We start from the raw sequence: 16,782 nt of genomic DNA, 5'->3' as shown, positions 1-16,782 counted from the left end.
TTTTGGGGATTTTCCTTGTATGAAAAGACGGGTCTATCCTCGTTCAAGTAATGTAATTCTATCCAAGTTTCCAATATAAATTTGGGCTGATGCTGCTGGTCTGCTAATGCTAAGGGCCTGGTGAACTTATATTTGTTCCGAAAGTGAGCTGGAATTTTCTTAACAAAGAAACAATTAATTAATACAGTTAAAAAAGGTGGGTCAAATTCTTCTTTTAACATTCATTCTCCAAGTTATACTCAATTTATATAAATATATTTTGAATTTAAATAAAATAGAAAAAAGAAAAATTATGAATGGCTGTTTTTGTATTTTTCAGTCAAGCCATGCCTACATGACCAACCAGGAACCGAGGGCAGAACCCATGACCTACCTACAACAACATGGTTAACCAAGTTGGGGTGCTATGCCGACTAATTGTTGGGCCATGAGTCATTCCGAGCCACAGCACACGCCGTACATTCGGGTTAAAACCAGGCCTTTATGTGTTTTTTTAAAAGGAACCATGGCTTTATTGACAACTAGTTTCTACAGGGCTGACAAGTATCACGTCTCAACTAGGGTTATGTGATGTTTTAATTTTTGCATTGACATAGATGTATTTTGCAGTCGCTTTTGATAAATAAGAAGTCAGTTTCTATGTTCAAAAAAAAAATCAATCTTGTTGTTTAACACTCAACTTTAGCAGCAAATTTTGTTAGCTAAATTGTTGTTCTAAACGGCATTGATCACTTATGTTAAGAAAACCAACTTTAATGTCATAAAAATTTCCAAGAATTATATTTTATATAGTTTGAGACGTAAATCTTGAAATTCTCCAAGATACTCAAGATTTTTTAATCAAAGTGACCATTGACTCTCTTTGTTTTTTTTGGTTAATCTTTGTATTCACTATGTGAATACTTCATAGTTTCCTTGAAGATGAGAAAAGGCTAGGGTGAACACTAGAATGGCGACAATTACATACCAACCCTTTTTCAGTACAAAGTTCTACCAATCAACTCTTTCATGTTTAACACAAAAAACGAGTTCTTGTTTAAACTAAAGTCAATCTCATTTCTTTCAAATTCTACCAATCAACTTGAAGGATTTCAGGAATCATGGAGTGAAAATTTGATATGTGGGCTTAAAAAGTTCATTTATGGTCTAAAGCAAACTTCTCGACAATGGTATTTAAAGTTTGATAAGATAGTTATTGCCATGGGTTTTGAAGAAAATAAAGTTGAGCAGTACATATACCTTAAGATTAATGGGAATAAATTCATTTTTCTTATACTGTATGTGGATGATATCTTGCTAGCCAATAATGATGTTGGGTTGTTGCATGAAACTAAGCAGGCATTGTCCAAGACTTTTGATATGAAAGATCTCGGTGATGCCTCATTCGTACTTAAGATTGAGATAAGTAAAGATAAATTCCGAAAATTATTGAGGCTTTCCTAGAGGGCGTACATTGATCGTGTACTAAGCAGATTCAATATGCAGAATTGTAAAGTTCGGGATGCACCTATTGTGAAAAGTGATACGTTTAAGCTTAATTAATGTCCAAAAAATGATTTGGAGAGAGAATCTATGAAAGGCATGCCCTATTCAAGTTTGCACTAGACCAGACATAGCTATTGCAATGGGGATTCTTGGCAAATATCTTACTAATTTTGGTCTAGATCATTGGGTTGCTGCTAAGAAAGTAATGAGATACTTGCAAAAGACTAAAGATTATACACTGGTATACCAAAAGGTAGATAACCTTGAGATTGTTGGTTATATAGATTCTGACTTTGCTAGTTGTTAAGATGACATGAAGTCCATCTCAAGGTAGATTTTACGTTAGTTGGAGGAGCTGTTTCTTGGAAGAGTGTTGAGCAAACGCTCTTAGCTTCGTATACTATGCAAGTTGAGTTTGTTGCTTGTTATGGGGTTGCCATGCAAGCTATTTGCCTTAAAATCTTATTACTAGGCTATGTGTTGTTGATTCCATCTCTAGATCTCTTAAAATTTATTGTGATAATAGATCTGTTGTATTGTTCACTAAAAACAACAAAAGCACTGGTGAGTATAAACACTTGGAAATAAAATATCTAAAAGTCAAGAATTTTGTTAAAAATTGTGACATTGTTGTTAAGCACATTGACACTGACAACATATTGGTTGATCCTTTGACTAAAGGGTTAAAACCTACAGTTTTTAGTAGACATGTTGAAAACATGTGTGTTTCGAGGTCTTTTGATGTACTTGGTTAATGAGAGTATGTTAGTTATATAACTCTCTCATCATGATTTACATTTAGTTGTGATGAAACCTTTTCTATTTGTTTTTAAACATTCATGAGATGTTTAATTTTATATTTATTGATGATCATCGTTGATTGATAATCCATGATAATATTTGGTATTATTTGTACTTGTACATCTGATTGCTATTTTGGATATATGCTTTATGAAATCTTGAGATTGGTTTCTATCTCAAGAGTGATTTTACTAGTATGTCTCATAAATGATACCAGTAAGGAATCTCGAGGATACGTAAGAGACATACAAGCATGTTGTCAATGCCAAATAGCTTTTTCACTAGGGTTAGAGAAATCAGTAAGAGGATCGATAATGAAAATAACACATGGGGATCACATTTGAGTGTTATTTTCTTGCCACACAGCCACACTCAGATCCACTATGATAGGATTACTAGTACTTGTAACTATGGATTGGTCTTACATTAATAACAGGCATAATGACTGCCATAATTCAGTATTAAATGTTTTTGTTAAACAGAATCATTAAGACGTTGTCTCTAACGGCTAAATATTTTTAAATTGTTTGGAGTCTTGTTTTCTAAAGTGTTTTCTTAAAGTCAAAATAAACTCCACAAGTGGGAGAATGTTAAATTTTTTATTATGTGGGCTTCTATTAATGGGTAATTTTGATTTAATAAAATAGACTGATAATTTAGTCCTATTGTGAGACAAAGCATGAGAGCCCAATTAGTATTAAAGTGATCGGTTAATGATGGGCTCTGCATGTCTAATTGAGTTAGTATAGTTTGGTAGTTGTGTAAGCTCTGACCAGTACGCCTTTAATGGGAGGCTTGTATTAGAGTTTTATTTATTTTATATATATGGCTAGGTCTTCTCTAGGCTTCCAAATATTTGGCCATTTAGAACTGCCACAAACAATAGAGAAGCAGGAAGAGGAATATCGAGCTTTAATCAAAAAATTTTCTATTTTTCCACTGCGAGCAATAGCTACCTCTATAAATCAAACAGGTTGGTAATAAATAATTGATTCTTTTGGTGTTCTAATATTCACATATGGATCTAAGGATTCAACTTACACTATTGGCATTTTGCAAGGAGAATGAGATCTTATAAACTTCATTGTTGTATATCTAGGTAGGTATACCGTGAGAAGGAAAGATTGTTGAGTAGATGGAGTGATAATAGAAGGCTACTTTAATTGTCTATATCGTTTGCTTAAGACTCAAGATAGTTATGATTTATCTAGTTTTTGACAAGTTTTGAATGATTCTAATGTTCACTTGCTAGTGTCGAAAGATTGTGGACGCTACTTACTAGTTGAGGTTGTAACCTCATATGTGCACATTTTTCTCTTCATTGTATGTTTGGATATCTCTAGTGATGCTTTTTTATGTGATTGTAAGTAGCGACAAATTTTTGGTTTTTTAAGTTATGTTGACTAATGCATATGCTAATTAGGCTTCATTGTCTTGGATTATGAACTTGATCAGTTTGTAAGGAAATTGATTGGATTCTGTTTCCTAATCAAGCTAGGTCCTAATAAATGATTTTTATGTGCAGTCTGCAACTCTCTAGTAATGGAAAAGGTTTTCATGTTGCTTTCTTCAAAACCCACATGTCCTTAATGTTCTTGGTGTAAACTTCTTTTGACAAGGGAAAGCTTGATGGAGTTGGTTTAACTTTAAATCATTTCCTCCACATCCTTTGTCCAAAGTGTAAGAAATTTCTTGATATGTGCTTTTACATGCAGTTTTGACACACACTGTGATTCCCCTTCAGCATTTTGGGTTATAATTATTCTCTAATCTCTGTTTTACTTTTTGGACCTGTTTAATACCCAAAAAAACACAGGATAATTGACTGACAAGCTTTAAACTTGGGGCAAATTTATTTATTCTACCCCAAACCACACAATTTTTTCTGTGTGTAATTTTTTATGTTTTGAAAATTTTCAAAGAACCATTTTCTCATCTTTTCTAATAAATTGTTTTGAGCATTAGATAACAATAAAATAAGTATCAAACTTAAATGGTAGTAATGCCTAATATAATATGAATCATTAAAGCATTCTCTTGAAAATTACTTTTTACGAATTTGTGGATAGTTAATAAATGTGGTTTTATGGGTGACATTGGAGGTCACCGTATATCATGGGCTCTTAATTCTTATTCATCTCTTGAAAAGATTTAAATTTGTCTGATTTTTATTTTTGGGTTGTCATTGTTTGGCCAAAGCTTTTTATTTTAGAATTATAAATATTTTTTATTTTTAATGACAAGCAATCCTCCAGCTTCAGATTTATTTTTTTTCTTAATTTTAGGAAACCCAGTTGTTTTACAATAAAATTTTTTAAGTATACATTGTTTAATTTAAGAAGAATATTATCATGTATTCATGTTTTGTCTTAGTATGTAGCAATTTTTAAAATAAGAAATTGAGTAGAGTATTTTGTAGTATCAGCAGAGAGAGAAGGCCACAGGAAGCAGTACATCCAAAGCACTGAAATACAGGAAGAAACTGAATTATCCAACAAATTGAAACTAAGCAGAAGCTGTATGGGTTTATCACTTCATGCTAACCGAATAACAGTCTAAGTTAACTGAATCCAAACAATAGATTGAAACCTGGGCCTATATCATACAAAGCTAAGCTTAAAGCAAAGTAAGATTAGACACACGAAATCTCAGGAGGCAGTTCATCATACACCATCCTTTTGCTTGAACAATTTCATGACATTCAAGAGTTACATTTCTGCCCATACCCATATCCTTCAAGCCACTTGAAAAAGTCTATTCCTCTTTGTTGCCTCGCTTCAAAAGAAAAGATATTTATACTGATAATCCGAAGAAAAGTTAATCGATCTTATATGGAAATATTACAGCCTAATTCTTTGGCAGCAGTATCCAGAAATTGTATAGGCATTCCTCTTGCAAGTTGACTATGAGCTTCCCATGTTAAGCACTTTTCAATATCAGTGTGCCAGTCAATGACACCTATGCTGAAGTACTGGAAAGAGGGACCATGGATGCCAGTTGTTTCCACCTGCTTAGAATTAGATTTAATTGAACCTGCATGCAGAATATCGCGAAGGACTGATATGCTGAGAGCACGAACATGTGCACTTGGATGAGAAAGACATCGGGTTGTAGCTGGTAGACGACACTGCATGTATTGACAGATTAAATATCACATCAGCACAGATCTTGCAGTGGCATCAAGGGAAAGAAGAAAGAACTTCTTCCTTTTCTGCTGGCTCTGTTTCACTCTAGTTTATATCAAATTGACTAAGCCAATAAAGGGCATTTGCTCACCTTTAACAGGTTTGAAAGTCCATCTGCAACTGCCAGTCCAGATTCTCCCCACTCTAACACTGGCTGAACTGCTCTAGCTGTTGCTTCCAGCAGCTGCCATTTTAAGATAAAAGCTAAAGATATTAATAAAGCTTTGAGAGAAGACAGAATGCATTTGATTCACAATATCACAAACCTTCAATTAGAAAGACTGGTGATTGGTGAATGACAAATTATAAGAGACAATAATTTGAGACAGTACCTCTAGTTGGGGTAGAGTGCAAGCTTCCCCATCAACAAGCATCCCATCTGTGGCACGTAGAAGTAGGTCAGAGGCACTTGCCACAATTACCAAGGATTCGGGGCTATCATGATTTCTCATTAGTTCCACTATCAACTTCACGATCCGCTGGTTGATTCTCCACATCTTCTGACCTTGATCATCATCTTTGGTAATCCAAGGCTGCAACTCCCTCTCCGCCTGACAAGGACACAAGGCCATAAAAGTGACCAACCAAATAGTGAAAATAAAGTTCAAAAACAAAAAAATAATAATAAAAAAAAGACAATAAGGCAATTTATGGCTGCTGATTTGGACACCATCCAGATGACAGTTCATCCTGTTATCCAGAAGTGTTGTATCATAAATGATAGATCTGGATTTTATTACCCTAATTACAAATTGGTGTCACCTTAAACATAAAATATGGTGTTCAAGTCAGCCGCCATAAAGAAAAGCAAGATGTTTCCTCTTCTCAATTTTAGACTAATATATACAAGATGAACAAAATCTGGACCTGAAGAACAACTGCTGTAGCCGCTTTTGTTGGTGATGCTGATACGACGTTGCACAATGCATCAACCACCTAATTCCATCCAAGGTAGTCAGACAAATACATTGCCATGAAATTATACTGATGAATTTACAGATGAGCCATAGGGAAAACAGATGTACTGTGTCAACTGTTCTCATATGCGCTCTCTCATTAGTCTCAGTTAAAATATATTTGCATTGCAGAATGTACCCAATCCACACAAGTATAACAAATCGCATTCTGTTTAAAAATAAAAAACCATTTATGACATCAGTCACGGTGAATTTCTTTTATGGATTTTGAAAAGATAAAATAGGTCCCGTCAAATACTTTCACACTCCGACATAGTGCAATGCTATTGAAGTCTTTAAGACTTGAAGCAGCACCATACTAACATATGGATTACACAGAAATTAATTTCTGTTTTCTATTCACAACGGATTTTCCAAGACCATAAAATATGAGCTTATACCTAAGATTTCTTTCACATCTCTATTTAATGCATTATGCATTCAACCATAGATAGGTGAAAAAGAATTTTAGGGCTTCAAAATGCTACACCGTACACAAATGTGGAACTGTGATTGAAAAATACAACTCAACACTATAAGCTAGTATCTAGCATGTAAGAAACTATCAAGCACTCTCTAAAAGTTGGATGGAATCAGTCCAGCCCCTTCAACATCTGAAAGAAAAAGACTCTGTATGACCTTGGATACTCAAGGTGGCAATAAGTAACAGTACCCATAAACACAACTCCAACCCAATGTGAAGTTCGCAGCTTTAGTATTTAACAGATTTGTGTCAAAATCAAATTGACTCAAGAGTAGCATAAAAATAACCATGCAATGTTTAGGTTGATCTGCTAAACCCAAAATTGACACATACTAATAGTTCCAATGTCCATTAGACCTAAGTCGTTAAGTAGTATCCATAGAAATGTAAGGATAACATACTTGTACAAAAAGAACACTATAATCATGTTAAAATTACCTATTTTGGACCTATCTAATTAAACATGTTAAATAGTCAAGTTCTTGTTAACCCAAACTGATGTGACTTGTTTATCAAACATGTTACACTGGTCATGCTGTGTTCCTTGTTTGATAAACAGAGTGTGTTTGTATTAAGGGTTCTGACACAATTAGTCAAATGCGTTGTTTTTGGTTGATATATATCCTTTTATACCCATTTGTTGAAATGACCCACCAACACAAATTGCAACCCCTATATTGATATTGTATCTTTTCCAAACTAGTACAGAAACCAAGTCAGACAACTGGCTCATGGTGTAGAGAAAACAGTTCATTCAATGTACAAAATGCATCTAACGAAAGGCTTAGTCTAACATTCAGACAGCCATCAAAATTTCATATATTCTTAAAAAACGTGTTTCAAAAATAAATAAATAAATTTATAACCATATGAAACCAAAAGACTACAAATAGTTGGTTGACACGTGGTATCCTATTTTTTTTTTCTTTCATTTTTTTTTTACTAAAAATATTTCTAAATTTTTTTATATTATTTATAATTTTTTTGGCACCTAGGAAATGAGGAGAGAGGGGATAGGGGAGACAAAGAGCTATAGGGAGAGAACGACACATTAGGAGATTGAAGAAAAGAAAATGAGAAAAATATATTAGAAAAATGGACAAGAAAGAAGTTCCAACTAAAAACATTGGGTTAAAGGCAAAAAGAGAAAAAAATTGAACAAAAACATAATTTAAACCTTTTTTTCCTTATTTTCCCCTTATCTTCCATTTTTCCTCCCTCCATTTATTGTTTCTTTTCTTTTTTCTTTTTAATTATATAAAATATATATGATTTGTAATAAATAGAAAAGAAAAAGAGAGCAAAGATTGATTTGGTCAATCAATTTGTGTTTCTTTTTATTATTTTCCTTCACCAAAATTTATCTCTTACACATTATAAAATGAAAAAGAGAACTATTTGCCTATCTTATAAAAAAGAAATTTTACACCTGCTGCATTGTGCGAACCCTTTACTGTTATCTATACCAGAGAAATGTACCCACCTCAACACAGTGGAGTGCAATCTTTTATTACTCATATTTCAGAAGCCATGTCAGAGATTTGAAACCCTTTCTTTAAGGCTGGGTGTCATTTGACTGACAGAAGTCTAAAACTCCCAGGTTCAAAACGTGGCTTCGGTAACTCATGGGCAAAAGAGATTTGAGTTTGACAGACTCATGGGCTCTTGTTTTATCTTTTGCAAAGTTTGACTCACATGGGTTGGGAGATTGAAAATGTGGCCATTGTTCTAGCTTATGTGTGGCAGAATGAGGAAGCCCCTTTGGGGGCTTCCTTTTAAGTATGTAATAGATTTCTTAAAAGTTGTAACACTACGGTATAATGCAGGAGGGCATGTTTGATGCAGAACGATTTGTCCATATACATCTTTCATAGGAGGGGCATACTGTGGCTCATCATACACTGTATAGTGCACAAGTTCTGTCTTATTAAAGGACTGAGATCCTTTCAACACCTTTGAACCTATAACTTTTAACACTCATCATCACATCCACAGTTAGACGTATTGGTCCTAAAAATAATGGAGAGGAGCCAAGTCCCTTGGTGGAAGGCCCATGTCAAGATTTCATAGGCCACCTATCGACAGCTAATGCAACTAGACTCGAAGTTTAAACGAAATAAGCATTCATGCAGAAAAGAGCACTATAGCAAAATACTGAGTGAAACAAAATTTTCAGCCTATTTACTATTTCAACTGATATAGCCCATGTGCTGTTTTCAACATGTACTTTAAAAAAAATGATTTCAAAAGATTGGTTCAATAATGAACATTATACTAGAATTTTCTTTCACTTTTAATCAGGTGATAATAAGATGATAAATAGATTTTAAAATATTAATACTCTAAAGCATGAAGCATATCAGATTACCTGTCTCCATCCCTGTTGGGCGGATGTGCTTTCGGCACTTGGTTGTGTTTCAGGTGCTGCTATTAGCTTGTGCCACAATAGTGAAACAACAGAGAAACATAACTCTTGTTTCTCCACAAGCACAGATCTCAGAAGAATTTGTGCACTGCAATTGAATCCTATGTGCCTGTCCATTGTGAGAAAATTGGCCAAATCTGAGGCATCTAAAGGAAAACTTGCTATTCCTTTGCCCAAGGAATTTCCTGAGCCTTCATCTGATGCTAACACTCTCTCACATCTGAGATTCTTGTCTGAATGAGTTGAATCTTCACATTCTGAAGCAGATGACTGCCCTGGATCAAAGCAAGTGGTATTTGTACGTTTGTTTTGTTTTCTGCCATCTAAGCAAACAGGGGAATCCTTCCAAACAGGTGCATGTATCAATTGTGCTTCTAATGGTTCAGCCTTGTTAACAATGGATGCAACAGCCTTGCTGTGAATATCAATGAGATTATATAATGAAGATGCCCTGGTGTAAATTTCATTGTCCCACTTGCATCGCATTAGGACAGAGAGCGCATGCATGCAAGCCTTTGACCGCCTGAATAGTTCAGAAACATGAGCTGCAACCATAGCTGCAGCAACTATTTCATTTGAACTGTAACTCCATGAGGTGCCAACAGAAGATGGCTTCAGGGAAAAAAGTGCCTCTAAAATTGCCAAGATTCTGTGTGTATGATGAATAGCTGAGTCAATACTATGACCATACTCAATAGAAGATCCATTTAACTTTTCAGGCTTGGCTATAGCCTGAACATCTTTAGCAGTTGAATGATTACTTCCTCTTGTAACCAAGGGGAACAACTGAAGCTCACACGCAAGAGCACAAACAGCAGCCAGCACATAAGAATCAAATGCAGCTACAGGCCCTTGTTTTTTTGTTTTTCTAGGTTTTATGGCTCTCGGCCTTTCTGATGGTGCCTGTGATTCCTCAATGCCCTCATCAGGAGGATAACTTTCTTCACCTCTTGGTCTCTTACTCCCACTGACTTGAGCTTCATGGCTAACACAAACAGTTAAGACAACAAAAAGTAGGCGTGAAGCAAGCTTTACAGAAGCACATGATTCTAAAAAGAGGGAATGGACCATTGTACGAAGCTCAGCCACAGCAAGGTTCTTGGAGGCAGAACCTATGCTGTATCTTGTTTTTCTGGCTTGCTCCCTGGAGGATTCAGGTGGAAAAGTTCTCTGGAGAATTGCTTCAACAGTGGCCACAAATATCTTCATGAGACATGCTTCAGAAGGACTTCCACGTGGAAGGTATTCCAGTACCTTAAGAAGAGGTATATATAGGTTCCATGATAGTATGGGAGGCTGCAATGGGGTTGCAACAATAATTTCTGGAAGATCAACAGCAGAAGAGCTCAATGGAATCAGGCCATAAGCAGCTTCCCATATAGTACAAATTCTCCATTCCACCTCTGGTCCATGAGCACAAAGCATTGATGCAATCCCTTGGGCAGTAGCTTCAATAGTTGCTTCAGCCGCAGGCACCTCTATCTGATGGACAATAATTTTGAGATAATTTTCAGTAATTGTCAACATGCATTATTGCATGAATATACCCATCCATATGACTGCTTCATAGCAAATGAAACAAAAAAACTAAAGAATGGAAGATAAATGCAAAATTTTGAGGTTGATCACAAATACCTGCTTCCTGTAACATGAAATATAACCACCGGAAGGTTCATGTTGGACTTCCACTCCCTCAACTTGCCTTAGTGGAGGAAATAGCAGTGCAGGTTGTGATAGTATGCGAAAAAGTAAAGCTGCAGCAGCATCAGCAGCAATACCTACTCTCATTGACATTGCAGTCCCGATTGCACGCAAAAAATGCAAATGCATCCAATTTCGAGGAAGCTACATCAACAACCATAAAAGTGATTTGCTATGAGAAATGGAATGGAGATAGCTGAAAACATATTTGCATCAATTTTTCAAGACAATTAATGTTATTCCCCTAATCAACAATTGGAACTAGAACAGACCGCTTCCTCATAAAGAACTCCAAAGGAGTGCATATGTTGTACGACTTACTTTCCTGACATTCACAAAGATTGTTCTCCACCACAACAACATTCACCTAAAAAGCCATCAGGTTAAATTGACTATTTCATAGGTGTTTTAACAACACAATGGGTATCATAACTGTTAAGTGCTATCCGCATTGGCCAAGTTTAGCATTTGTTGCAGCCTTGTAATCAGGATGGCCTCTCCATCTAGTGCCAACCAGTTTTAAGTTGGATACTTAACAATAGCAATGTTTAGCTTCCATATAGAGTTATATAAATGCAGCCACCTTAACTGACTATGCTTTTATGAAGAACAAAAGCACACAACATTTTTCCCCTGCATCCAGAAATACCTATTCAACACTTTTTCATAAAAGCTCATAATTTTATCTCTAAAATCTTAGCCATTGAACCCCTAACCACCTTCTAGAATCCAGTAGCAACCTTTACCAAAGACACTGATGAAACCAGTAGTGTTTTTTGGCAACTGCAGTAAAAAAAAAATTGTGACTTCATTTTCTTCCCTAACAATCTAGTAACCATCTATACCGTTAACCTGAAGCCTTTGCAAACTTTCCACCCCAATCTGAAACCCTAACATGATAATCTTCCCTTACCAAGCACACTTAACATGTAATGTCAGCAACTTTTAAAATAATCATTTTAGTTTTCCTTTTTCTGAGGGAGTTTAAGGAAAGAAAATTTTCAAAATCAGATTCAGCGAGTTCCTAATCAGCTTTTTCTTTCACATTTCACAATCTTTATTCACCCTTGCCTACCTTCCCTCCATATATCAATTTTGGGCAACCAAATCTGGTCAGAAAGCATCAAAGAACCATGAAATTTAATGTTGGTAAGATTCATAGGTCTTATCCATAGATACTTTATATTCCATCAGATTTCAGTGGTAGAAAAACAAAAAATTGTTAGTAGTCTAGCAGAGCCTTCAGCATAGTGATTATCTTGCTCCTCTATGTGATTAAACTTTAATAAGACGTTAATGGAATCATGATCCAACATATTCATGCTTTACGTACAACTTCAAATACTTTAAGGGGTCTTGAGAAACTGATGAACATTTGATGATCCCATTAAGGAGAGGATTACATGAATTCATGGTGATTGGCACATTTTACCAATAATGGATTAATAAATTGATTTTTCAAAAACGTCAACCTAAGAAAGCTGAAAACAGACTGTTTTCAAAAGCACTAGGCAGACCCCCTTGAACTCATGCTTTAATAGGTCAACCAAGCTGAAATGTTATACATAGCTAATGGAGACTCTGATCAACAAGACTTATTTTTTCCTAAGTCAATGGCAGGGCAACAAATTGGGTGACCCTCCATCACTGAAAACCACCAAAATATTTCTAAAGACAAGATTGGATTCCAAGTCCTTGATACAACCACTAATCATTCTTATTCATATTAATCTCATTAAGGACTGTATCAACTATATTAGCCGGCACCTTCATGAAATTTGGTTTAGAATGCGGTTGAAAAACATATGCTGGCAAATTTTGCAATTTTATTAAGCTCATTGCTCATGAATTCCTCCTGGATCTCACAATTATGATTGCCAAAATTCAAAATAACACAGGTGAGCATCATGACTATCAAGTTTGATAATCAGAAAGCACCATTGCATATTCAAATATATGCAGTGAAAAGCATTTAACTCACCCTTATACCAGTAGCATAATCTTCAGCAGCTCGCAGGAGTTCCACAAGCTGTACAGCAGCATCAAGTGCATCTGGAGCCCATGATGGTGGTGCTTCTAGAAGTCCAAGAAGGAGTCTTTGGGTGGCACTTGGAGTTGCGATGGCATAGTACCTGATCAGGAAAAAAGAGAAAATTGAGGAAAAAAGAAGAAAACTATGTCCTTGCGGACATTTAAACCCAGTCGCAACTAGACATGTTGGGCATTCATCTACATATTAACATTGTCCAAAACCTTAAACAAAGACCAATTTAATTCACAAAATACTTCACTGAAGGATGGGATCGTTTTATTTTCTTTATCAATGACCATTATCAAGCACATATATTCATCAATGTTGTTCTTTTGGGTACTAACATGATTTGCATTTGGTAAACACTCCTATCCTAAAGGGAATGTCCCAGTTGCACTTTGGGACATCCTAAGATACTTCATTACATATTCCAGACAGCCCAAAATCCTAGCTTTTCTTTATCCAAAACAGATAATATAAGTTATTTCTTACATATTTGTTTTATATACAAAACATTTTTGTACTAGAGAAATTCTTAAAGTTTGAACGTTAAAAAGATGTCAAAGGGTTTTCATGAAATTGTGTGCCAAGTCAATTTGGGATAGAAGGTGCACAAATCCAAAAGCACACTTACATTGCACTCTCTACCCAACCTAACCTCTACCCCTTCTTAAAAGAAGACAGAAATTTTTATTCAAACAGACATCCATATCATGATATAATTCTGAAAGTGCTTTGCTCAATGCCTGTATAAATGGCAAAACACAAATCTTACAAGCTACAACTATGTACACCAATTATAAAACTAATATCCTTGAGCAAAGTTGTTCAAGAACTCTTAAAGGTTCAGCAATTTACCGATGAAATAAACGTGCATACGGTTCAAGAGCTGGTAGCCCAGCAACTAGATGCTCGTCCAAAGCTGTTGTTGGGGGAGGAAGTAGAAGTGCAGGGACTGCTGCAGCTGTTAAAGTAGCAGTCTCATAGCGTGCAACCTCCTCATCACATACACTTAAAATGACACCAGCACCATTTGCAACAGCCCATCTTGGAGTTGACGGTATGAGCTGAGGATGCTTGCCAGATCCACGAGAAGAAGCTATTAAAAAACAATAGTCAATTGATGAGTCCTCAGGCCTACAATATCTTATTACTGATGGTTAGAAAAAATAAATCCTGACATAAGAGAAACTTTATTTCCATATCTTGACATACAACCCACACATTAATTCATCAATAATTCTGGGTCTATTTTAGAAATCTCTCACATCAATTAGCATCACCATATTATTAAATCGAAATGTTATAATTAGAGAGTAACTAGTAAGGCCACTAATGACACTTCCATGACGAGTTTAACCACAGAACATATTCTCAATTATGCCTTACTTCAAGGTAAAGAAATAAGACAGGAACTTTCACCCTGCTCCACAAATAAAAATTTGAATAAAGGTTGGCTTTGGCAATACTGCAAAGACAATATCCTAGAAACCAATAACCGCTTCATCATAATTATCTTTATATAATCTTTTCTAATGGAAAGAATATCTATCTGAAGTCATTTTACAACCCACTATTGCCCCGGCCTAGCGCATCAATTGGACAAGATTCCATTCATTAGACTGTCAATTTTAAGACAAACAACAACTGTCAACTTATCAACTGTTACATGCATCTACTTTTTAGGAAAAAAAGTATATAATCCTTTACTACCTTAAAGAATTTCCTAAATTACTTCTTCCCACTAGAAAAACATAGTTACAAAATCAATTGCCATTATAGTTATAGTCGATTAATTATGAAGTGAGAGATAGATCCTAACACTTATAACCGAAATTTGATTTATAGGATTTTTTAACTCTAATAAGATTTGTAGTTCTTAATTCTTATTGATGTTGGTTGTAGCGTATATATGTATTATGCATACACATACACAAAATATGTATGCCTTTCACCTTAATCTTATATTCCTATATCCTCTAATTTTTCATGTCCATTACAGCTTTTTCAACTAAATAATTGAAGGCTTGACTTATTTGGTAATATCTTCATAATACATTGTGATAAATCTTGAAAATTTTCATATTTAAAACCTGTATTTCCTGCTTAAAGAAACAAGTTCATAGCACAAATGCCTGTGCCTGAACCTAAATTTATAGTTTGAAGAAATGCATCAATGGCACAAATGCTCACATGCAAGCATGTGAAACAAAAGCTAGTTCACTTAAAGGTCAAAAACAGAATTATAGGATACAAAATCACAACATATATTCCTGCAGAAAATACATAACTAACCAGTTGTAGGTGGCTTGAGGTCTCCAGCTGCATATTTACCCATAACACCACTGCACCTGTTAACATGTGTAAAGGACTGTAAGCTCCAGTAATAAGCACATAAAGCTCTACACAGTGAGATCCATTCATATAGAACAAATCACAGAAGAGCATGAAAACTCAATGGCAGTTATATGAGAAATTGTACTACTAGCTAGTTGCCATTGATTAACTCTTCTTAAAAAGGCCTTATAACTCAACAGCACACCTTCCATATATGATGCAAATGAAAGTCTTCTGTCCGGTATTCAAGCCTAGGCAAAATGTTTAGGGGGCAAAGAGACCAAAAAGAGTTACCAACCAGCCCTAAAAGAAATGCTGACATTTATTATTTGAATTGTATAATGCAACATGATAAATGCTATAAAAAATGTGAACAACTAGTAGCTTCTGCCAAACGGAAAGGTGCCCAAGGTCATCAATTACAAATGGCATCCTAAGCATGGGTGTGTCTGTATGCATGTATCTAACAGTAAATCAACGAAGTTAAATCAACAAATCTTGTCTCCCGATGTGTATTTTTAAAATATAAATAAATAAGTAAACACTTGATTATATCCTGATTACAAATGAAATAAAAAGTGAAGTTAGCATTTCCCATCTACAAAGCACAAAAACATTTGGTACTTCTAACTTGCTCAAAAAAACCTAAAGATGATTCCAACTAATAGCCTGTTTCAAGCAACTGTTACAATGGATTCACTGTCAAAGAAGAACTGCAGATTAATAACATTATCACATAAGAAATTACCAGCTGACAAGCTACGCAGCCTATTCAAAGAAAATAAGCTGGCAACATATTACTAGCATATGTCATGTCATGCCTCAGCACCCTAACAACCAATAACTGTTTTCAAACTCACACTGCATTTCACCAGAAATGCCCCAGGTAAAATAGCCAGGCTCTAAATCAACACAAAACCCTGTCTAATAACATCCTTGAATGGCCTGCATGTGTACCAAAAGACATCATCTAAAATGAGGAAATTATTGAAACAATTGCCACCAGAGGGCATTTGATGAGGCATGCTTGATTCCATGAGCCTTTTTTTTTTTTGTTCTAGTGTTTAAAACTTCCATGAATTGGATCATCATTGCACTTACAGCAGGTCAGTCTTATTCAAGTGCATCAAACTCTCATGTAGTTCATTTGCCTACACTAAAATGGCAATCTTTACTATCAGCATATTTCTACTTTTGATTTTGCTAAATAGAAGTGTAAACCAGCTTGGTTTTCAATTTCTAACTTCCTTAAAACGGATATATTGCCTCAATTATTTCACAAGCCTTCAAAAGGAAAAACTTCGAGGGCCTTCGTCATAAGCTGAAATTTTTTCCAAGACTATTAAAAGGCTGTCAGCTTCTCTCAGCAATTCAAA

General features: G+C 35.2%; 1 protein-coding gene across 3 annotated transcripts in view; it reads right to left on the bottom strand.

The window, feature by feature from the left end:
- Positions 1–4,756: 4,756 nt before the first annotated feature.
- Positions 4,757–16,782, bottom strand: part of GI (gigantea protein (GI)) — a 19,728-nt gene continuing 7,702 nt past the window's right edge. For all 3 annotated transcript variants that reach the window (XM_021429483.2, XM_021429484.2, XM_021429485.2), the window contains exons 8-16: positions 15,365–15,420; positions 13,928–14,168; positions 13,019–13,169; positions 10,972–11,181; positions 9,280–10,818; positions 6,339–6,407; positions 5,804–6,022; positions 5,563–5,655; positions 4,757–5,413 (exon numbers count right to left, since the gene is read on the bottom strand). In XM_021429483.2, the coding sequence (XP_021285158.1) occupies positions 5,114–5,413; positions 5,563–5,655; positions 5,804–6,022; positions 6,339–6,407; positions 9,280–10,818; positions 10,972–11,181; positions 13,019–13,169; positions 13,928–14,168; positions 15,365–15,420 (2,878 nt within the window). In that variant the 3' untranslated portion in view covers positions 4,757–5,113. The remainder of the gene's footprint in view (positions 5,414–5,562; positions 5,656–5,803; positions 6,023–6,338; positions 6,408–9,279; positions 10,819–10,971; positions 11,182–13,018; positions 13,170–13,927; positions 14,169–15,364; positions 15,421–16,782) is intronic.

Source organism: Theobroma umbraticum, unplaced genomic scaffold (assembly GCF_002168275.2).
Source record: "Theobroma umbraticum cultivar Fairchild unplaced genomic scaffold, ASM216827v3 scaffold_51.0, whole genome shotgun sequence".
NCBI lineage: Eukaryota > Viridiplantae > Streptophyta > Magnoliopsida > Malvales > Malvaceae > Theobroma > Theobroma umbraticum.
Note: the sequence above shows the minus strand (reverse complement) of the source record. Positions and strands in the feature narration are given on the sequence as shown.